Source organism: Schistocerca americana, chromosome 11 (genome assembly GCF_021461395.2).
Source record: "Schistocerca americana isolate TAMUIC-IGC-003095 chromosome 11, iqSchAmer2.1, whole genome shotgun sequence".
NCBI classification, from domain to species: domain Eukaryota; kingdom Metazoa; phylum Arthropoda; class Insecta; order Orthoptera; family Acrididae; genus Schistocerca; species Schistocerca americana.
Genome location: NC_060129.1, coordinates 199,115,928 through 199,140,190, shown reverse-complemented (window position 1 = coordinate 199,140,190; position 24,263 = coordinate 199,115,928). Strand labels below are relative to the sequence as shown.

At 43.6% G+C, this 24,263-nt stretch overlaps 1 protein-coding gene across 3 annotated transcripts in view; it reads right to left on the bottom strand.

Annotated features, from left to right (window-relative positions):
• LOC124553841 overlaps nucleotides 1–24,263 on the bottom strand; it is a 93,192-nt gene that overhangs the window by 51,228 nt on the left and 17,701 nt on the right. For 2 of the 3 annotated variants that reach the window (XM_047127829.1, XM_047127828.1), the window contains 2 exons: nucleotides 16,825–16,989; nucleotides 12,563–12,829 (listed from right to left, as the gene is read on the bottom strand). In XM_047127829.1, coding sequence (XP_046983785.1) covers nucleotides 12,563–12,829; nucleotides 16,825–16,988 — 431 coding nt within the window. In that variant the 5' untranslated portion in view covers nucleotide 16,989. The remainder of the gene's footprint in view (nucleotides 1–12,562; nucleotides 12,830–16,824; nucleotides 16,990–24,263) is intronic. The other variant, XM_047127830.1, reaches the window with a different exon arrangement.

Genomic DNA, 24,263 nt, shown 5'->3' with positions numbered 1-24,263 from the left:
ACTGAAAAGCAATACCACAATTATTTGTGTGAAAACTGGCATCAGACTGTCGCAGATGTCTCGGCGCTCGTGTGTGGTCTGGTATTGTCGTGCTGAAGGAGAAGACTATCCACGTGTAGATGAATTCTTTGTGCTTTTAGTTTTCTGAGGGTTTCTCACACACCGACATAGTTACATTATACACAGCCACAATACACACTACGATTTGAAGTACTCTAGTGGCAGAAGGTTGCAACACACACCTGTGAACTGGAAAAGTCGACCGAGTAATGTGTGTGGCATGAAATATCACAACCGATGTTGATAAGAGAATAAAAAATTTGGAAGCATCACTTTTCACCATGCTCTTGAAATTTTCCATTTCCCAGTACATCTTTGGGCAAATGCTACCCATGTAGCCCATCCACATCCAATTTTCAACTCAATTAAAGCTGGTAGTACAACGAAATGATCTAGATTTTCTTCTTGAATGGTTCCCTTCAGGATTCAAATGAAAGCATACTATAAAACATCATCAGAGGGAATGCATTTTTGATCATACTTTTCTTGCCGTCAACAAAATTCAGTAATGCTGTAGCTTCTGAAATGGATCACTGACAAATACTGTTAACCTTTATCACATTTCTTCTTCTTGTTATTTTGTTTTACACGCAGTTTGCGCAAGCTAAGAAAATAATTTGTTTGACTATACAACTAATGTTCTAACTCTCTGGGAAAAAGAACTGCGATGAAAACCAGAAACGGGAAATAATGGGATTATTATTTCCAAAAAGTGAATTAAAAGAAACTGACACACAATTTAATGTGTTTTAAGTGTAATTTTGTAAGTAAGTTGTCAGCTCCTGGCAAATAACACCCTATTAAACAGTGAGCACCCAGAATGCTCAGTAAGCTTTCAATCCCACAGAAAACATGTATTTAGGACAATCTGTGTATTTTTTTGGTTGTTGATACAGTCCTGTTGTGTACTGACCTGAATACTCTGAAACTAGCTGTGTATATTTCAGTCTCAGGTGTGTTACTTGGGTGACCTGGAACTGATATTTAAAAACAAACAAAAACTACACGAAAAATTTTCTGTGTTGAATACATTCCCCTCAAAGAGTTTTCATGAGTTTGGTAGCTTGTGAAAACACACAACCTATAAAAACTCTTCAATCTAAATTTTTAAAATGAATTTTGTCAAAAGTTATTTCTTTGTCCTAGTGCTGTGATCGGGTACACCACTACAGTCATTCTCTGGACCACAAAATGCAACTGAACATTATTTTTTTATAGTCTATCCGAGTATTAAGGGCTGTTACCCTTTTCTGCAACATCGTAAATCAGAGCTTGTGCACAAATAACTGCAAATTAATCATTTCAGATGCTTTGCCAAAACATGGGCAACTGCTCAAATACGCAACTAGTCCTAACTTGAAAAGAACAGCGGTGATGATAAAATCATGCTTCAGTCTGAAGACCAATTTTGTCCAGTTACAACAATCTACATTCAATTTAATATGCCTTCAGTAATCATGCTTTAGTTTCTCTCTGTGCAATTTTTACCTCCCACACATCATACTGCCTACAGGAAAATTAAAGAGACCTTTGGAGAAACGAGAACCACTTGTATGAATATCAAGAGCTATGATGGAAACCCAGTTCTAAGAAAAGAAGGAAAAGCAGACAGGTGGAAGGAGTATATAGAGGGTCTATACAAGGGTGATGTACTTGAGGACCATATTATGGAAATGGGAGAGGATGTAGATGAAGATGAGATGGGAGATCCGATACTGCGTGGAGAGTTTGACAGAGCACTGAAAGACCTGAGTCGAAACAAGGCCCCGGGAGTAGACAACATTCCATTAGAACTACTGATGGCCTTGGGAGAGCCATTCATGACAAAACTTTACCATCTGGTCACCAAGATGTATGAGACAGGCGAAATACCCTCAGACTTCAAGAAGAATATAATAATTACAATCCCAAAGAAAGCAGGTGTCGACAGATGTGAAAATTACCGAACTATCAGTTTAATAAGTCACAGCTGCAAAATACTAACGCGCATTCTTTACAGACGAATGGAAAAACTAGTAGAAGCGGACCTCGGGGAAGATCAGTTTGGATTCCGTAGAAATGTTGCAACACGTGAGGCAATACTAACCTTACGACTTATCTTAGAAGAAGAAAGATTAAGAAAAGGCAAACCTATGTTTCTAGCATTTGTAGACTTAGAGAAAGCTTTTGACAATGTTAACTGGAATACTCTTTCAAATTCTGAAGGTGGCAGGGGTAAAATACAGGGAGCGAAAGGACGTTTACAATTTGTACAGAAACCAGATGGCAGTTACAAGAGTCGAGGGGCATGAAGGGGAACCAGTGGTTGGGAAAGGAGTGAGACAGGGTTGTAGCCTCTCCCTGATGTTATTCAATCTGTATATTGAGCAAGCAGTAAAGGAAACAAAAGAAAAATTCGGACTAGGTATTAAAATTCATGGAGAAGAAGTAAAAACTTTGAGGTTCGCCGATGACATTGTAATTCTGTCAGAGACAGCAAAGGACTTGGAAGAGCAGTTGAAAGGAATGGACAGCGTCTTGAAAGGAGGATATAAGATGAACATCAACAAAAGCAAAACAAGGATAATGGAATGTAGTCGAATTAAGTCGGGTGATGCTGAGGGAATTAGATTAGAAAATGACACATTTAAAGTAGTAAAGGAGTTTTGCTATTTAGGGAGTAAAATAACTGATGATGGTCGAAGTAGAGAGGCTATCAAATGTAGAGTGGCAATGACAAGGAAAGCGTTTCTGAAGAAGAGGAAGTTCTTAACATCGAGTATAGATTTAAGTGTCAGGAAGTCGTTTCTGAAAGTATTTGTATGGAGTGTAGCCATGTATGGAAGTGAAACATGGACAATAACTAGTTTGGACAAGAAGAGAATAAAAGCTTTCGAAATGTGGTGCTACAGAAGAATGCTGAAGATAAGGTGGGTAGATCACGTAACTAATGAGGAGGTATTGAATAGGATTGGGGAGAAGAGAAGTTTGTGGCACAACTTGACTAGAAGAAGCGATCGGTTGGTAGGACATGTTTTGAGGCATCAAGGGATCACAAATTTAGCATTGGAGGGCAGTGTGGAGGGTAAAAATTGTAGAGGGAGACCAAGAGATGAATACACTAAGCAGATTCAGAAGGATGTAGGTTGCAGTAGGTACTGGGAGATGAAGCAGCTTGCACAGGATAGAGTAGCATGGAGAGCTGCATCAAACCAGTCTCAGGACTGAAGACCACAACAACAACAACACATCACGTCCTTACCACACTAATTATCCGCTGATTCTTCAGAATACGAGCTATCATTCACATTCTTCTTTTTATTTAGTTGCGGCATAAAGCTCTTTCCTCTCCGATTCGGTAGCTGTTCATTAGTTATCTGATCAATCCACGTAATTTTCAGAATAATTCGACGTGTTACCCCATGTCTCTAACCGGCCGACGAGATGATTGTGATAGATGGAGCCATTTACAGGGTGACAATTATTTAACTACATGAAAAATAAAACATATTTAGTTACACACTTCATTCAACATTAACACATCACTACAGACATTCGGATTTAGGTAACTACCTGTTAGACACGCCTGCCATCATTGGCGACGTACGGCGCAGACAAATAGCGAAATTCTGCACAGCCTACTGAAATGTCGGAACATCGATGCTGTCGATGACCTCCTGAATGGTTGTTTTCAGTTCAGCAATGGTTTTGGAGTTATTGCTGTACACCTTGTCTTTAATATAGCACCACACAAAGGAGTCACAGGTGTTCATATCCAGAGAATATGGCCACCAACAGAGGCCCATACCAGTGGCCTCTGCGTACTCCAGAGCCAGAATGTGGTCCCCAAAGTGCTCCGTCCAGGACATCAAACACTCTCCGCTTTGATGGGGTCGAGCTCTATCTTGCACGAACCACATCTTGTTGAAATCGGGATAACTTTGGATAATGGAGATGAAATCACCTTCCAAAACCTTCATGTACCGTTCAGTAGTCACTGTGCCATCAAGGAATATTGCAAGGTTATTTGTGACTGGACCTCACACCTGCTGAGGAAGAAGAGACTTCTCAATCAAAAAATGCAGATTCTCAGTACCCCAAATGTGCCAATTTTGCTTATTGACTAACCGATCCAAATGAAAGTGGGCTTCATTGCTAAACCAAACCATATTCACATATTAATTCCCATCCTGCCCCATAGCCAACTGGGCATTTTGAATATCCTAATGCAAACTGTTCAGAATTATGAGGATTTGATTTCTTATAGTTCAATAATTGTCACTCTGTATTAATTACATAGTTTGTAAACAAAAACAGTTTAGAGGGTTTTGTCACCATTTTTGCAAGTGAAATGATACAGACGGACGTTAACCATCCTCAAGGTTGGTTGGCGGTTACACTATTGCCACATTTTGCAGTACCTGCTGGGCATGGCAATTGTTCTGTGCTTTGGAGTCCCGGTACAGAGAAGCTAGGTGTGCCACCGAATACAGAGCACTAAGAATTATAATGTCAGGAGAACAAGAGGAACAAGAACAGCCAAAACATTCATTGGTCAAATGTCAGAAATCATTCATGTATTGTCTAAGGAGTAGTCCCCACAAAGGGATCCAGTTTTTAAAACAGGTTGTATACATGGACAAGGAGAAAAAAATTCCCGGATTTCCAAGTTAAAAACACACTTTCTCCCAGGTGAAAATACACTTTTTCCGTGTTAAGTGACAGTATACTCTTCCTCGGCACCGTAAAACTCATCAATCCTTTGAATGTTTATGGTTTTTTTTAAGATTAATAAGCTGGAAGAGAAGCTAAGCTTCCACATATAATGTTGATCTTTTTTGCGCGTGATACACTTTAAGATACATCAAATAAACGCCCCAGTAAAATTTTTAATAAAGACATAAATATCTGATCTTCTGGGCTCGCATTCTTCTAAATGGTCGGCCTCAAACAGTTGATTTTTAAATGATAGTCAAACGCTTTGTGATTTAAGAAAGTCATCGTACATCTCGCACATAGTTTATCTTGCGTAAAAGGAAATCTGCTTTGAATATAACGCTTTTCAGGCCACCATTCGCAATATTTTCCCGCGACCTGTTAGACATAGGTTCGTTTCAGCAGTTGCAAGAGAGCGCCACGTAAGAGGCATAATCGCGCTTGCGCAGCTACGATGACGCAGGAAGCCCATATGTTCATACGTGTAAAATGTTAAAAGATCTTACATTATGTCATATAATGTCGAGGGACATGAAAGGGAAGCAGTGGTTGGGAAAGGAGTGAGACAGGGTTGTAGCCTGTCCCCGATGTTATTCAATCTGTATATTGAGCAAGCAGTAAAGGAAACAAAAGAAAAATTCGGAGTAGGTATTAAAATTCATGGAGAAGAAGTAAAAACTTTGAGGTTCGCCGATGACATTGTAATTCTGTCAGAGACAGCAAAGGACATGGAAGAGCAGTTGAACGGGATGGACAGTGTCTTGAAAGGAGGATATAAGATGAACATCAACAAAAGCAAAACAAGGATAATGGAATGTAGTCAAATTAAATCGGGTGATGCTGAGGGGATTAGATTAGGAAATGAGACACTTAAAGTAGTAAAGGAGTTTTGCTATTTAGGGAGTAAAATAACTGATGATGGTCGAAGTAGAGAGGATATAAAATGTAGACTGGCAATGGCAAGGAAATCGTTTCTGAAGAAGAGAAATTTCTTAACATCGAGTATAGATTTAAGTGTCAGGAAGTCGTTTCTGAAAGTATTTGTATGGAGTGTAGCCATGTATGGAAGTGAAACATGGACGATAACCAGATTGGACAAGAAGAGAATAGAAGCTTTCGAAATGTGGTGCTACAGAAGAATGCTGAAGATAAGGTGGGTAGATCACGTAACTAATGAGGAGGTATTGAATAGGATTGGGGAGAAGAGGAGTTTGTGGCACAACTTGACTAGAAGAAGGGATCGGTTGGTAGGACATGTTTTGAGGCATCAAGGGATCACAAATTTAGCATTGGAGGGCAGCGTGGAGGGTAAAAATCGTAGAGGGAGACCAAGAGATGAATACACTAAGCAGATTCAGAAGAATGTAGGTTGCAGTAGGTACTGGGAGATGAAGAAGCTTGCACAGGATAGAGTAGCATGGATAGCTGCATCAAACCAGTCTCAGGACTGAAGACCACAACAACAACAACAACAACAACAACAAGAAGAAAAAAAGACAAAAGCGGATAGTTCAAGAGCGTTAGAATTTCGTGAACCATACAAAAATGTATAATTCGGCTTAAAATGCACATTTGTATGTAAATTTTCTTGGAGTTACAGTACCGTATTATCTTATGTTTTGTTCTTTATTATGGCATAATGTCATACGTGCACTTTAAGTGCAGCGAACAGTTGAAACTAGCCAGTAGTGTGAAATTAAACACTTCGTTTCAAATAAATTGACTGCCTCGGCAGAAAAGATTAATAAAAGCCTAATCTCTTTAGCAAACCAGCAAAAATAACTTCATTGTTCTGTAAGGAGATTAATGCTTGACTGTCAGAAAGATGGGAATAAAATCTGAAACTAACAACGTATTTTAGCCTTCTGTAATTATGCGTACATATTTCCATTCATTTGATAGTTCCCGGCCACAAAAATCCGTTTTGTTATCATTTCACGTGAGAACAATAAACAAAGAGGAAACAACAAAATCACTGAACGTAAACACAGGTCAAGTGGAGACGACCCACCTCCCCAGCACAACTCGGACTGCTCTGTGCATCAGCCCCAGATTTACTTTATTTCTGAACCGGGGCAAAATTAAGTAGTGGCGCCCAGCCACACTTCTGTAACCAGAAGCGGGAGAAAGTACGACTCATACGCGACTCAACTGTACATGCGCAAGAGCCTGCCCACAACTGCTCAAACGAATCTAATTTAAACAGTTGTCACGTCACGCTCATCGGAGACAATTTGTTGTTATAAAGCATTGCATAGTCTTCCTGAAGCCTTTGACACACTGCTGTTGGCAGACGCTTGTATGAGCATTGTTTTGTTGTTGTATACGGCGCATTTCCTTTGCAACTTAAGTTTTATTTTCGTTTTATTTTTCCTCTCTTTCATGTTTTGTTACTGTAGTATTATTATGCCCTAGCAGGATACAGTAATATCCTTTGTTAGAGTAGTGGTTCTTCCCAGTCAAAATCACAAAAATTTAACTGAAAACTAAAACAATGAAAAATTCCCGGAACTCTAAACAATTCCCGGGTTTTGCCCGGTTTTCTCCCAGATGGAAAAATTCCCGGGTGTCCCGGTTGTATACACCCTGTAAAACCACCTACACAATGATGTAGCTTAAGGTCACAGATAACATCACACTGGAGCCATTCATCCCGGTGGACCCTCATTAGAGTGTAAGCGACAAGAAAGTAATTTCGCGTGACGCTCTACAGCTCTATATAAGGAATATTATTCACACTGATTGCCTAGCATAATGATTAACGTACTGTCCTTCGGATGGTGAAGGTAGTCGGTTCGAAACTCGTTAAGTGCTTTGAAATTTTTATCAAAATGTCTGATCATTATTTTTATTCAATCAATTGGTTTAAATTTATGTTTTATTTTTATTCCTTTATCATGTTATTTGAATTGACATTAAATTTTTCATTTGTTCTCACTTTCCATCCCATCATTCTTGTTCCATTTTAATTTTCACGCACGTGAATTATTTTTATTTATCTATCATAATATTTAAACATTTGAAAATGCCCATCTATCACTGAAAAAACAAAAGACAAAATAATCTATACTGCCCGTGCAACTGTGTCAAATAAGTATTTTTTATTACAAGATGTACTTCTTTTATGTTGACCATCATACAAACATTTAAAACAAATTCTCATTGCAGTATGGATAAAGTAACACAGATGAAGATTTAAATGAAAGAAGGAAGTTGTGACACACAATTCAAACAAAATGAGGAATAGAAATAATGACTGCAATAACATGAATGAAACTACAGGATGATGACACTTGAGAAATTAAATCGAAGTTAATACTTTAATACTTAAAAATAATTAAAATCACATTAATAAAGATTCCAAAAGCAATTAGAATGATGGGGAGAAAAGTGTGTGTGTGGGGAGGGGGGGGGGGGGGAGGGGGGGGAAATCTGTCTTCAGGCCACGAGTGGCCTACCGGGACCATCCAACTGCCATGTCATCCTCAGAGGAGGATGAGGATAGGAGGGGCGTGGGGTCAGCACACCGCTCTCCTGGTTGTTATGATGGTATTCTTGACCGAAGCTGCTACTATTCAATCAAGTAGCTCCTCAATTGGCATCACGAGGCTGAGTGCACCCTGAAAAATGGCAACAGCGCATGGCGGCTGGATGGTCACCCATCCAAGTGCCGACCACGCCCAACAGCACTTAATTTCGATGATCTCAGGGGAACCGTTGTATCCACTGCAGCAAGGCCATTGCCCCAAAGTGTGAGCAAATGGAAAAGTTAATATTATGATTAAAATTATGTGACAAACAAAAAGAAATTTCAAAAATTATATTTAAATCAAATGACTGAATAAACCTTACAAAAAAGTAGGCCCATTGAAAAAAGTGCATAAGGCAGGGAAGAGTTATGTAAACCAACACTTTACATGACTGCCAGTAAAATGTTTACGTCTATTATTTTAAAGATATTGTGCGGTTTTTCTTTCATGAAATATGTGTGTACATAATGTACAAAGTGCGAGGGACTGCCAAAATTTTCTTCTTCTTATTGTCCATACTTTGTGCGTTAGAAACTACTTTCAAAGTGTCAAAATGTAGTGGAATAAATAAAATGTCTATAAAATACCACCCCGTTCAATGTACTTGCGGTGCGACAGTCGCAATTCCTGAAAGCCATTGCCCGTGGCCTCCGGTCTGCTGAGGAGCACGGCAGTCCCGGCTCCACGGATAAAACACGAAAATCCACTGCATTACGACACACACAAACATACCTGGCCTGCGGGCAGACTGGCGAGACTAGATCCGACGGGCAGGGCCTGCACATTAGTGGCAAACAATGGGCTTCAGAACGGCAGGTGTGATCTATAAGAGATACCCACAGAAATGGCCTGTGGTTTTGGCCCGTCACGGGAAGTCCACTCGCGTGGCCAGCTATTCACGCGTCACAAACACCGTTTCGACGAAATCAGACCACACCGTGTCGACGAAATGAGAGAGTGGTGATAAATCCGTGCACCAGATAACTTGCGCATATACTCTGAGAATCAATACTAACGAGGATAGGTAGCAACTCACGGTAAAGACAATTGCCGTGCCAGAGACAGGCACACAGAAAAGACAATCGTACCATCAGAACTAAATTTTTGGTCACAGCCTTTGTCAGAAAATGAGAGCACACACACACATTCAGTCACTCAGACACAACTCACGTCCACACGACTACCTTCTCCGGCCACTGCGTACGCAGTCTCCGGGCACCAGATCCAAACAAACCACTCCTCACACTTCCCTGCCCATCTCGTCGGCGGCTGCCAGGCTAGTGGCGAGAAGTGGTGGCAGCACCGACTGCAAGCTGAGGAGAGTGGTAGGAAGGGGAGAAGCAATAGGAACGAGAGAGTAGGGAGTGACGCACATACTCGGCTGCACCCAGCCAGCAACGGTGCACGAAATCTCAATAGACAAACCATTTCATCTACTGAGACAAAAAACGAGATTTTTCCATTTTTTCCCCAATTTACTTGATATTTCCCCGATTTCCCTGACACTTTGATATCCCCTGATTTCCACAACTTGTGGCAACCCCGAAATACTTCAACGGGGCCGGAACATCGCCTCCCGGCACAGTGTAACGTAGGCAAACGATTTGGCCGCCTGCAGGTGGTACGAAGGGAAGTGAAATAATTGTACAGCTGAATGCTAGTGGGCCCAGGGCTCAAGGGGCAAGTCTGGCTCTGTGACTGGTACTGGAGAGTCCAGGTACACTGGAAATGGGCAAAACCCAAAGCTGGGACTTTGGACAGCTGTTACTTGCACGGTCTTTGTGCAGGAGATGCACAAATAAATGGCGGAGTGAGCTGAAAGACTGCTTCTTACAACTCTTTGAAAATCTACAGTAATTTATTGTCCACGATTAAAACAAATCTGAATACATTTTTGAGCTCAGAAAAATGCGGTGCATCCAGTGACAACAATATTTTTAATGTCTTTGAAACCACAGAAGTTAATATTTAACAGTGACTGTACATTTTCACAATGAATGTCTGAATTAACAACTTTTAAATGCTCCGTGCAATTTCAACAGGCGATATCTCAGACGATAGCATTGTACAATAGCTATGACGGCATTGTACAATAGCTATCAAAAGCCACTGATCTGTAGCAGTTTTCTTTACTTACTTATGTCTTTTTCATCTTTTTTATTACATACACGTTTGTCAGAACATCGTATTCTCCACACAGTAAATAAATACAACATGAATACCTCACATATCATCAAACTTGTGAAGTCATTTAATAACAGTCTACTATTCTGTCAGTAACTTTAAAAAAGTTCTCTTAAAAATCATTGTGATTTAAGAATTGGTCAGTCGTATGAATTAGCTGACACCATTATTGAAAAAAATGAGCAAAAAGCATTTCTGACAAGCAGGCCTATATAACTGTTTAAACAAACTTCATGACAACACACTGTTGTCATTTATTGTGAGTGCACTTGTGCAAGAATACAGGCTTATTTATTCATGAAAAGACCTTTATTTGTAATTATTGTAAATGATCCGAGTGTGATAATGTTTGTAACATTTCCTTATTTAACGATTGTTGTAACACAGTTTAGTCAAGGAAATGGTCAAGCTGAGCCAAATTATGTTTGTAGTAATTAAGAGGGATGTATTTTTGTGGGGATGGCCTTCAGCTAATGCAAAAGCAGACAGTAGCAGAACACTACGAAAGTAGAGTGGAGACTGTGACTTTTTCGAGTGAAGAGCTCGAAGGAGTGATTCTGTACATTTGGTGCAGAGTGCCAGAAGAAGGCAGCCTGCCTACAGTAAATTGTGCGATTCGGTTGTACAGTTGATCAAATCTGGGCAGTGTATGGCCACTACAATAATCTTACTTTTGAAGGGGCTAGCTCACGAGGGGTCAGAACGTACTCCCCTCGTATTACGGAACTTAAGAAGACAGAGTACAAGTAACTACTTTGTATCGCAAGTCTCAGTTTGCAAATCACTGTCTCGAACTCTGAACTACTTCGAACTGGTAACTCGCATACTGTGATCACGAAACAGACACAGTCTTCGCGAGTCTTTGACGACTGTTCAGTTTAGGTATCTTGCCGCTATTCTCTTAATGATATCAATATAACTTTACTGCATTTGATAAGGGTTTTTTCTGTCTGTATCTTAGCTGAATGTAGTAGGAGCACGTCCCGTTTACCTGAGGTGTCCTTTTCAAATAACCATTATACAACGTAATTCTCTTTCATCTTTGTCAATTACAGACGTTACAATACAACCCTTTTTATTAAATCATTTGTTTAACTTTTATTTTGTATGTCTGTGTATTTTATTAACTCTCAATTCTGGCCAAGGCACAGACTATTTGACTGCAGTATCACAGTTAGGCCCTACAAGTTATTATTTGCAGCGAATTATCTACAGGTCACAAAAGGAGACGTGCGCAGTTCGAACCTCTGGCCAAGTACCTAAAGTGCGAGTAACCACAGATAAAGCAACTGGTTTGCTCATATAGGACGTTGTTTGGAAGAGCAACTACACTAGCAGCAAGTGTTAGATACTATCGCAACAGGTGGCAATGTTTGGCAAACAGTACAATGACAAAAAATCCGAATGCAGTGAGCCCTTCTGTAAAAGCAAGAGAGTTAGAAAGCTTTAAGAGTTTTCCCTTAAAAAATTCAGAGGCATTACTTTTCAGCACACCCTCATAAGTACAAAGATTGTTTTGTTCTTAACATTACTCCCTCCTAGTACGGGGTCTGCTGTACCCGAGATTACACAAAATTAGAATATAACTTTTGAGATGACGCACTTCCTGTCCCCACCATCATCAGTTATATGAGGGAAGTCGTGCCTGCAGTGAACTGTGTACATTCTGTTCTGTGTGCAATCGTATTTTCTGAGGCGGAAATTGAGGAACAGCCCAGCATTTGGCTGGACGATCATAGGAAACTGTCTAAAAACCAAACTCAACCTGGCCACTGCACCAGCAACACGTGTCACTTCACCACACAGTTCGGGTCCGGATCTGGCTCACCTTTCCGTCTCTCCAGCTAACGTGCTACCCGTTCCACTAAACGAGCACGTCGCCTACAAAGATACGTGCCGATAAGGAATCGAACTAAATGCTAGCAGAGATGACGGGCCTCTTATAGCGAAACACTCAGAAAATCTCTCCGAACTACATCTGGTCGAGTTCGGGTGCACTCTGTAGTTCTGACTATTTCCAGATGCACAGAACCACAGGTACCTCCTAAGCGACCCACAGAAGGCGGAAGCCAACTACCGGCCCGCCCACTCACCTGCACTCGCAGTAGTAGCAGGCGTAGGGGTACCACTCCGACTTGCCGACGCCTCCCACGCTTCCGTGCGGCAGGGCCGGACCCTCCGAGTGCAGGTCCGAACCGAGATCCCGGCACTCGCGTTCGGCCGGCTCCGTACAGTATGCGGGTCGCGACCGGCCAGTGGACGACGTCCCGGATGCGGAGGTCGGCGCGAGGCGGGACGCTGGCACCTCCTGCAGCCGGCCGATCGCCAGTCGGTCGAGGTGCGAGAGGCGAGCGGAATCACTGCAATTGTACCTTCACTGAGTGCACTCGGTCACAGTTCACACTTACATAAGAAATACCGATACACTTACATCCAGTTCACTAATCGCGTGGACCTTTTTTAAAAAAGAAAATAAGTTATTTAATGTGTACCTCCACATTTTCACGGCACAAAAACGTGTATCTTTAGCCGTACGCGCAGTGGTTCGGTAATCGGGTTTAAATGGACGGAGCAAGTGCTGGAGCGTCAATTATCTCGGCTCACTCTGAAGACGGCTAGACAGTATTCAGCCAAAATATTAGAAGGAGCTGAATTTATGCGGCCGCACGCCCAAAATTTTATGGAACAATTAGTTATTTACTTTACGAAGTAACCACTGAAATCATTCTGGGTCTAAGGGAGGAAAAAGAATGTTGACCACCTCACCTGAACTGAATTTTTGACCTACAAACCATTTCTAAATGAAATAACACTTTCTCATACTCTGTAACACTTTCTTATTTACAAACTGAAGTACACAGTACTGGTGTATTTTTAGTTCATTCTGAAGGGACTAAGCTATGAAGGTCAACCTCAAAACACTCAAGTTTAAACAGACGGTCCATACAAACTCTGTACCTTTACAGAGTTTATAGCTCTACTACTACTACTACTACTACTACTACTACAACACACACACACACACACACACACACACACACACACACACACACACACCTAACTAAAATATAACTGTCGAATTACATGGAACTATTTGGCAAAATATTTACAGTACTACTTTCTTGAGTTACGGATGAACATTTTGACAGTGAATATGCACACCACTTATGTCGATGGCAATCATGTACCGAAACCACTTGCGAATATCGATACATTTGATAGATGATATAAAAATGAATATGTGTGTGTGTTTTCTACATCTCCTTCACAAAACTACTGGACCAATTTCATCCAAACTTTGTACAAATGTCCCTCACAGTCTCGCGCCAATTGCTGTGGGGTTAAGAACAACCTTCCTATCATAGTTCAGAAGATATGACAAACAATAAGATGCAATAAAAAGAGCCACATCACATATGATATTTTAATTAATACTTCTTTGCTACTAAATCTACTTGCAATATCTTTCACTAACAGTATCCACATATGCTGCTGAATGTATCTACACAAATATCATTATGCAGCACATAGTTAAAGATATATGATGTCATACACACCGAGATGGGTAAAAAATGCCCCACCGTGCATTAAGTTTCAATGTGTTTATTGAACAATGGAGGAAATGACAAACTGCTAGAGACTGTAAGGATGACACATTAAGCTGCAGACAGACACACATGGCCGGGCCACCTGTGAAAGCAGCCATGTCTTATCAGCTATGTTGCAATCATTGACAGCTTTTTACATTGATATGACTACCATATTTACTCGAATCTAAGCCGCACATTTTTTCCGGTTTTTGTAATCCAAAAAGCCACCTGCGGCTTAGAATTGAGTGCAAAGTAAGTGGAAGTTCTGAAAAATGTTGGTGGTGCCGCCACAACTAAATTCTGCCGTCAGAGTTTCGTCTCAACCACTGCATTTTCATACATTATCCAATGAAGTAAATACAAATTCCGTATTGTTGATCTTCGAACGTAGCAGCATTCCAATATACTATGAAAATCCGACTGACAAGACTGTTTGGGATGTTTGTCAATATGGCCAACTCTACGTTCTGAAATTTTTCCTACCTGTGAGAAGAGATGGTTGCTAATAGGAACTTTTATGAATTGTGAATCACATGCGGTATTCTCTTCACCGTAAGAATAATACGAATAAAAACAGTTTGCCATGTACTGTTTGGTATTTGCTGCTATCTCATTTAAATACTGTCTGCCTAATAAACTACGAAACTAGAGTGAGACAACAGCAAACGCGGAAGAGTATACATATCATGTCATCTTTATATTCGTATTATTCTTATGCCTAATAGTGATACAGTCAGAAATGAAGCACAGCAATTGACTAGATTTTTAGATCTTAAATAACTAATTTCTGTGCAGAATGTAATGTACTAAAGAGGCGCCTGCAAAGATTTTCAAACGGAGAAAAATTTTCGCTAAACTCTCACTCAGAACATCTATCATACGCAGTCTATTATTTGGTTCTTGTTGATCATTATCAAAGTAAGCAGCAGTGTAAGTAACAACAAATAGCAGTCTCTTGCCATTGTTTCGCTTATGAGACGATTCCTCTCTTCTTTTCATTATAAGCGGCGTCAGCGCGCACAAAAGCAAGCCATGCCGTGAGCGGCGACAGGTCGTAAACACTCATTATCAGAATGCGACAAACAATGCACGACACAGTATAGTAATGCATTTTCAGCTTAGAATGACGTAAACACGTATAACAAAGAGAACGGCACTTATCAGTTCAAAGAAAAATATGCAATCAATTCAAACCAGATGAAGCACGTGAAAAAGGAAGGGTACCCGTATAAATATGGACGGAGCGCCTGACGCCTTACGACTCAAACCAAACTACTGCAACTGTATCGTCATTCATTCGAACTAAATTGTGTCTCATATTACAATGGACCAACTTTGTTTCGATATGGAGGTGCGGCCTAAAACTTTCCTCTCCCCTTGAGTTTCGAGTCTCAAATTTCAGGTGCGGCTTAGATTCGGGAAATTTTTTTTTTCCTTGAGATCGAGTCTCATTTTTCAGGTGTGGCTTAGCTTCGAGTGCGGCTTAGATTCGAGTAAATACGGTACCAACCACCTTTTCACCAGAATGAATGGCCACTGCCAAACTGTGGCCAAGAGCAAAACAGACCACCCCGTGTCACAACATGCAGCCGAGCATAACATACTCTATTTCGACGGTCGCTTCATTACACGAGTCGTTCGGATCTTCCCCTCCACCACTAGCTTTTCTGAAATGTGCAGATGAGCATTATCGTTACAACACATTCTTTGCTCCCTTAATTAGTCTGGCCTCAATCTACGCTAACGTACTGTCCCCCACAACCCTTCGCCCAACATTTTCGACCCTCCCTGTCCCAACACCTCCTCCGCATTCACACCTCCCACACTTTGTGTGTCATCCTCCGCCAATGCACCTGCTCACCTTTCCCCACTCCTCTCCTTTTTGCTCCTCCCCCCCCCCCCTCCACCTCTCTGCCCAACACCCTCCTGACAATGTGCCTGTTGGCATTCTAGTCCCTACACCTCTGGCACACAGCGTTGTTCTGTCCCCTGAATCCACACACTACCAACCCTTCCACTACTCCTCCCCCCCTCCCTCCCCCCTCCGGATGGCTACTTCCATTCCACATAACAACTGCATTCTGGTCCAAGCTGCCAGAGTTGGTGGTCGTTTGTGTTTGTGAGGGTTGTTTACTTGTGTGAACGAATGGTGTGTGTCCCTCTTTCTTTTTCTGATGACAGCTGTGGCTGAAAGTTAATGTGTAAGCATCTTAATTGTGCCTGCCTGCTATTTAACATGTCATCTTCACGGTAAGTAGCAATCTCTCTCTTCCTACACTATTGATACTCCAACCTGGGATTTCCATTGTTTAATATGTTTATCTTTACCACTGAGTCACTCCTGCAGTCTAGTCAACTTAAAGAAATACCAGACACCTGGCAACACTTTTGACAGCTTTCAACCGTGAAGCACAATGGTTGTAAGTGAAAACAGCTGTCATCTACAGAGCTATGTCTTTCAGACACTGCCATAAAGACGTTTACAAAAACACTTAGCAGATATTACACTAAAAGCACAGATTTTTTTTTCCCCCCTAATAGAAAATTGGCAGAAAGAATACCCATGCAATACTGGGTTTGTTAAGTAGTGTTAAAATAAATAGTAATCCTGACTTAAAAGTTCAATGGTCTTTAAATAATTATCCAACATATACAACACACTTCACGTGTACCCTAATACAAATCTACAAGACTTTAACAAGTCAGCCGACCGTGCACGCACCAGAGAAGCGTGTACGTACGAAACGATGCACTGCTCCACCTACCCTGGGCAGAGTTCCCTCTCCGGACGGTCGTCGGGTTCTCGGTCCAGCAGCCCGCCAAGACCCACTTCGTCATCGTAAACCGGCAGTGCCACTGACGCGGGTGTCGCCACTTCGTGGCTACAGATCAGTGGTGCCGTCAGTGTGGCAGAGCCGATCGTCGCCATGCTGCAACACGGGCAGACTGACCTCAGTGCAAGATGCTATGACAAAATTTTGCCACAGAATAGATTAGACCCATCAGAAGAAAGTGACAGATAAACAGGAAGCAGTCACAGGGCTAAGTAAAAAAAAATAAAAAAAAATAAATCATACAACGTTTTTGTACATACCATTAAAAAGCTGCTAGAGAAATTTATTTTGTAGAAACTAGTTTTATCAAAAATTTTTAATAGTATATTTCCTCAATGCTATGGAGCAAAGTGAAGTAGCTTTTATACGCAAGTTTTCTCGGTTATTCCTTAATAGTGTGCTTTCGGGTGCTCAGCAAAGCTGTTAATTCCACATTGTGCACAATATTTTGGCAACTAAACTAGACCTAGGAACAGAGAAACTGCGTTTTGTGGAATATCAGTGTGCACCCTGAAAACAAAATGAGCACCAATGGGTGTAGTGGGTGCTCGTAATACAGGGTGAGCGCGAAGTCGTGCCCTGATTATAACAATTTATTACAGAATTACCATTTGACATAATAATTTACATCTGATGGCGTTACATAGGTTAGTGTTACTAGTTTTTAAGACCACTTACGTCAGTAAACCTCAACGTGTGCTCTCTCAGTAATTCGGAGAATGTCGAGGCGGTATTCCAGTTCCTGTCAGATGTTTCATAACATGTGTTCTGTCACAGTACCCACAACAGCTTGTATCCTAGCCTTCAGTTCGTCGACGTCAGCAACTGATGTGACGAAGACTCTGTCCTTGATATGGCCCCAGAAAAAAAGTCAACGGGCATAATGTCTGGAGAGTGGGGTGGCCAGGGTGTTGAACCATTCCTTCCGATCCACCGATCCAGACATTGCTCCCCTCTCCAGATATTACACCCCTTGACTTTTTTTTCTGGGGCTATATCTAGGACAGAGTTGAGATGTTCATATTTTCCCACCTCCGCGTTGCAAATGTTTTGACTTTTGAGTGAAATGCCCAGTCGATGCGCTGTTGTTTTCACGTCAATTCTACCAACAGTGAGAGTTGTTTAGTTCTCGGGGTGTTGTAAAATTCCTGGATTCGTCTCGTCGCTATGCAGCCTATGAAAAGGATTGCGGAAGACTCCCAAATAAATTCCAAAGTACAGTGCAGTTTTACTACTGATATATTTCCAGGACTCTGGTGTCCGAGCCCGGTGAACTGTACCGGTTACATAAGAAGTACCCAAAGTTGACATCAAATGACAGAGTTCACAACAGTCAACAAACGAGTGAGCCTACAATACATTTTCTCCCAACCCTAGCCAAAAAACGAGTGCCCCAAGGCGCCTGCGTGACCTCTATTTATACTTTTGTTAACAATTACCTACAATGAAAATTACAATTTTATGTAAAATCACAAGTAGAAGTTTCACCGAATATGAGCTACACATTGTAAATTTTTAGCAATCTCAGTGCTGAACAAGGTGAACCTATTTTCAACTTAGTTATGAGTTAATATAACATTTTCTGACTAATTATGTTACAGGTAACAATTACATTTCAAAATTTGTTTATAACAAATCAACTAGTGCCTGAATTTTAGTGCTAACATATATCGGAGATTCAATTAACATGCTTCATTTATATGTTCTATTTAATTTGCTGTAGTAATTTTATACCGATAGGTTTACTGGTACGTCCTGACCATGTGCTACATTTCTTTCGATTAGTTACAGTATTAATTTCACATTTATATCATGTTTCTCACGTAAGAACAATGTTAATCACCAAAGCGTCATTTTCGAATTATATGTATACTGAAATAGTGGTTATTTTTGTATGTAATTTGGAAACAGGTCACTTTACAATCAGGCAATTAGGACTGGTGTTTAATGCTCTCCGAGGGGTTCTGTGTGTGTTTGAGGTTTACGGGCGCTAAACAGCGTGGTCATCAGCGCCCAAACGCATAAAAACAGGAACACATGCAGTGATGGGACTAAGACGAACAGCGAACAAGGAGAACGGCTAAAAGACACAGACCTGACACAGTTCCAAATCCTCACATACAGAGGCAAAACAAGAGGAGAAGGAACACACTAAAAAGGAAGGGAAACAAGGAAAAGAGAACAGAAACCGAAGGGAAACAAGGAGGTAATCTTGACTGGCTGACCTCTTGCCTAAAACCTGGGTGAGCCAGTCACCCAGCAGCACATTAAAACCCTCTCCCTAAAATACGAGGCAACAAATTGGACAGGACACAAAACCGTAAGACCTTAACTACAGTCATTGCGTTATCTTGTAAAATAGAGGGCAAATCCGGTGGCAAAGAAACCACTGCCCTCTGGTCAGAGAATAAAAGACAGTCAAGTAAAATGTGGCGGACAGTAATCTGGACGCCACAAGCACTGCAGATTGGGGGGTCCTCCCGCCAGAGTAAAAAGCCGTGCGTTAAGGGTCTGTGCCCGATGCGAAGGCGAGTGAGGAGAACCTCATCCTGCCTGCACGACTGGTAGGACGCGCGCCATGGCCGCATAGTGGCCTTGACCAGACGCAGCTTATTTTCACCGACTGCCAGCCGCTCCTCTTCCCACTGACGCAGAACGCGATAACGCAGGAGGGAGGTAACAGCATGGAGGGGGACGGCACATGCAACAACGTGAGGGAGGGAACATGCATCTTTGGCAGCCACATCCGCCAGTTCGTTTCCCCTAATACCCACGTGCCCCGGCACCCAGCAGAAACAAACCTCCTTCCCCTGCCGTTGCAGGTGGTGTAGGGCATCACGGATGTCCTGGGCGACCGTATCCGCTGGGTACAAGTGTTGCATGGTCTGAAGGGCACTCAGGGAGTCAGAACAGATGAGGAACTTACGACTGGGAACACATCTCATCTGCTCCAATGCCCGCAAGATCGCAAACAATTCGGCATCAAAGATGGTAAATGCCGCAGGAAGCCGTAACTTGATGACTCGATCAGGGAAAACAACAGCACAACCAACAGAGTCCCCCTGTTTAGAGCCATCCGTAAATACTGGTACATGGTCGGGATGCTGGTTTAAAATATCATAAAATAAGGAGGTAAAAACAAACGCAGGAGTGCAGCTCCTCCGGTACTCCGACAAGTCTAAAAGGACGCTGGGCCTCTGGAGCAACCAGGGAGGCAGGCGAGTAAAACCTTGTCGTTGGGGGGCCACACGCTCCACACTAAGGGACTCGAGCAAATGCTTGGCACGAATCCCAAATGGTCTCGTTGCCCTGGGACGACTGGAAAAGAGACGTTCCATAGGCGGTCGGGCAACGGTAGGGTACGCAGGGGAGGTAGGACAGGCAAGGAATTGACACACCCGTCGCACCATGAGGAGTTTCCGCTGGATGCCGAGCGGCGGTTCCCCTGCCTCAGCACACAGGCTGGGGATGGGACTGGTACGGAAGGCACCAGTGGCCAGCCTGATACCCTCATGGTGTACTGCGTCAAGAATCTTGAGATACAAAGGCCTCGCTGACCCACACACGGTGCAACCATAGTCAAGACGCGATCGGACGAAAGCCCTATAAAACTGCAGCAGACGCGCCCGATCTGCACCCCAGGACCGATGGCTCAGACACTTCAAAATATTCAGTGCCTTCAGGGCCCGCACCTTGAGGTCTTTAAGGTGAGGCAACCACGACAACTTGGAATCAAAAGTGAGGCCCCGGAACAGCACAGTGTCGCTAAAAGGAAGAATGGTGTCCCTCAGACGCAATTCAGGGGAGGTAAAAAGACGTCGAGAAGGATTAAAATGAACACACACACATTTGTCTGCAGAAAAGGAAAAACCCGTCTTCGCAGTCCATGCCTCTAATCGCTGTACCATAAGCTGCAACTGCCGACTAGCAGTGACAAGACCGGAGGAAGAACAGAAAACAGCAAAATCGTCCACAAACAAGGAGCACTGGGCAGGACTCCAGATAGTGGATGTGATACTGTTAATGGCGACGGCAAAGAGGGTGACACTTAAAACGCTTCCCTGAGGAACACCATTCTCCTGCACATACAAATCAGATAGCACATTACCAACCCTATATCGAAAGAGGCGGTGGGAAAGAAAGGACCGAATGAAGACGGGGAGACGGCCACGAAAGCCCCACTCGTGGAGTTGATTGAGGATATGGCGGCGCCAAGTAGTGTCATACGCCTTATGAATGTCAAAGAATACACCTAGACAATGCTGGTTACGCAGGAAGGCATGTTGGATGGTCGCCTCAAGCAAGGTCAAGTTGTCTATAGGTGAACGACATCTCCGAAAGCCACACTGAGAGGGGCTAAGGAGCTGCCTGGTCTCGAGCAGCCAAACCAGGCGACAGTTGACTATGCATTCCAACGTCTTCCCGACACAGCTCGTCAAAGCAATACTCCGATAACTACTGGGACGCATTCGGTCCTTCCCCGGTTTGAGGAGGGGAATCAAAACCGCCTCCCACCACGAGTCAGGGTACGTGCCGGATAACCATATCATATTAAAACAATTCAGGAGAACTTCCTTGGAAGGCAGTAACAAGTGCTGCAGCATGCTGTACCGGATTTGATCATGACCAGGCGCAGTATCACGAGCCACAGACAGCGCCGAATCCAGTTCCCACATTGTGAAGGGGCAGTTGTAGGGCTCAGAATTTGGAGACCAGAAGTCCAAGTGACCCCTCTCGATGGCAGTGCGGTAGCGGCAGAAATCTGGATCACAGTTAATAGTGGTGGTAGATGCCGCAAAATGCATGGCCAGTGTCTGGGCAATGTCTCTCGGCGCCGTGAGAAGACTTCCCTGATGCAGCAATGCCGTGACAGGTAGTTGGCTGCGTTTCCCGGAAATCCTCCTGATGGCTTCCCATACTTTCGTAGAACTAGTGGAGCGGGAGACGGAGTTCAAGAACGATTGCCACGACCGTCGTTTGCTCTCTTTAATCACTCGCCGCGCCTTGGCCCTTGCCACCCGGAAGGCCGCAAGATTGTCAGCTGAGGGATGGCACTTGAAGCGGCGCAGAGCTGCACGGCGGGCTCGGATGGCTGAGCGGCACTCAGTGGTCCACCAAGGGACAGGATGCCTCTCGGGATGACCGGATGACCGTGGGATTGACAATTCAGCAGCGTGGGAGATCACGGCTGTAACACGGTCTACCCATTCGTGGATGCTGGCACGGTGTTCCAAAACAGCCAGTTGGCTGAAAAGTGTCCAGTCAGCTCGGCAGAGGTGCCACCGGGGCGGCACTGGTAATGCCATAGCCTCATCCAGGAGGCGAATCCAAAGGGGGAAGTGGTCACTAGAATGGAGGTCAGCAGCAACCTCCCACAGAGCAGAATCCGCGAGTGCTGGAGAGCAAAAGGAAAGGTCAATAGCTGATGACGACCCAGAAGCAGTACAGAAATGAGTGGGAGCACCAGAGTTGAGGATGCACAGTTCTTCAGACATCACGAGGCTTTCCAGAATGCGACCCCTGGGGCAAGTAGTCGAAGAGCCCCATAAGACATTATGAGAATTGAAGTCCCCCAGAAGAAGAAATGGGCAAGGGAGTTGGCTAATAAGGTCTGCGAGAGCCTCAGAGCCTATCGCATCCTGAGGTGGTAAGTAAAGTGAACAGACTGTGAGCCTCCGACCCACAAGAAGGTCACCTGCAACTGCTTGCAAGTCTGTAACGAGAGGGAGCTCAGATGAGGGGTGCACGTCACGGACAAAAACCGCAACACCACCCTTTACCCTTTCCCCCGTCAGATCATTTTTCCGATAGACGGTATAGCCCCGTAAAGAAGGAGCATCAGTGGCCCGAAAATGTGTCTCTCGGAGACATAAGCACAAAGGGCACTCTCGTACAAGGAGTTGTAATTCGGCCACATGCATCCTGAACCCATTCAGGTTCTACTGTAATATGGGAGCCAGTGATCAGGGGGGCTGAACTCTCACCCTGCCTCTGTGCTTTGGAGGAGAGCCCGTACTGGCCGGAGATTTATTCCCGGGGCGAGAAGATCGCCCCCGGTCGACGTCAATGTCCATCAGCTCCGATGACGACCCACGGGAGATGTCAGACAGTACGATGGCCTCGTCATCGGACCGACCCTGACTAGTCTCCTCAGGTGGCAAAACCTTCAGCTTCGGCGTCTTTGTCTTGGGGGGCTTAGAATGCAGAGTCTTGTCAACAGGTGGAGCATTACTCGCTTGGGCAGAAGGCCCCACATGGGGAGAGGGAGGAAGTACCCCAATGTCAGCAACCACAGCCTTGTCCGACGTTGCGGGGAGAGCCGCAGGTTGCAAAACAACCGCAGCAGCACAAGTGCACTGGCAAACGCAGGTATTAGTGCTAACACTAGCAACCTCTGTTTGCGTAGCAACAGTGGCCATTTGTACCTGTTTTTTCACAGCGGAAGTGAAAGATGTAGTAAACACAGGAGGTTGCATGGCCTTAAAGAGCTTCTTGGCCTCACCATAGGGGATGCGCTCAGATGTTTTGATCCCCTGTATCTTCCGTTCTTCGAGATAGATGGGGCAGACCCGGCTCCAGACAGGGTGACTCCCAGAGCAATTCACGCACTTCACAGGTGATGAACAATCGGCTCCTTCATGGGCAGGCTGACCACATTTACCACAAGTGGCTATCCCACTGCACCCCAACGTAGTATGCCCAAAGTGCTGACATTTAAAACAGCGCATTGGATTGGGGAAATATGGCCTTACCGGCAAACGTAAGAACCCCGCTTTAACATGCTCTGGGAGTCGTGGGCAACTGAACGTGAGAATAAACGAGTCGGATTTGATGAGGTCCCCATCGACTCGTTTCATAATATGCTGCACGTCAACAATACCTTCATCAGCCCATTCAGATTTTAACTCGTCTGTGGGGATATCCACCAAGTCCCTACATGTCACAACACCCTTACTGTAGTTCAGAGTGGAGTGGAGCTCTGTCTCGATAGCGTACTCACCGAGACAGGTTGCTTTCCGAAGAGAAGTGACTTGACGGGAACTAGATGTCTCAACTAAGAGAGTCCCATTGCGCAGTCGCTTCACAGATTTAAGTGTTCCTGCAATTCCCTCAAGACCCTTGTGGATGTAAAAGGGAGAAACCCTCTCAAAGCTACCCTCCTTCCCTTTAATAATCAAAAACACATTCTGATTATCAGCACGTGCTCTGTTACGACAGTCTGATAAATCTCGATCAACACTAGGCGCTGGAGGACTCGCAGCACGAAGTCGCTTCTTCGATGGGGTGTGTTTTCCTACCAGTGGCCCACCCAAGCCACTGGTAGGGGGAAATGTAGAGGTCGAAGGGTCCATTGTGGTCCCACGAGCAGC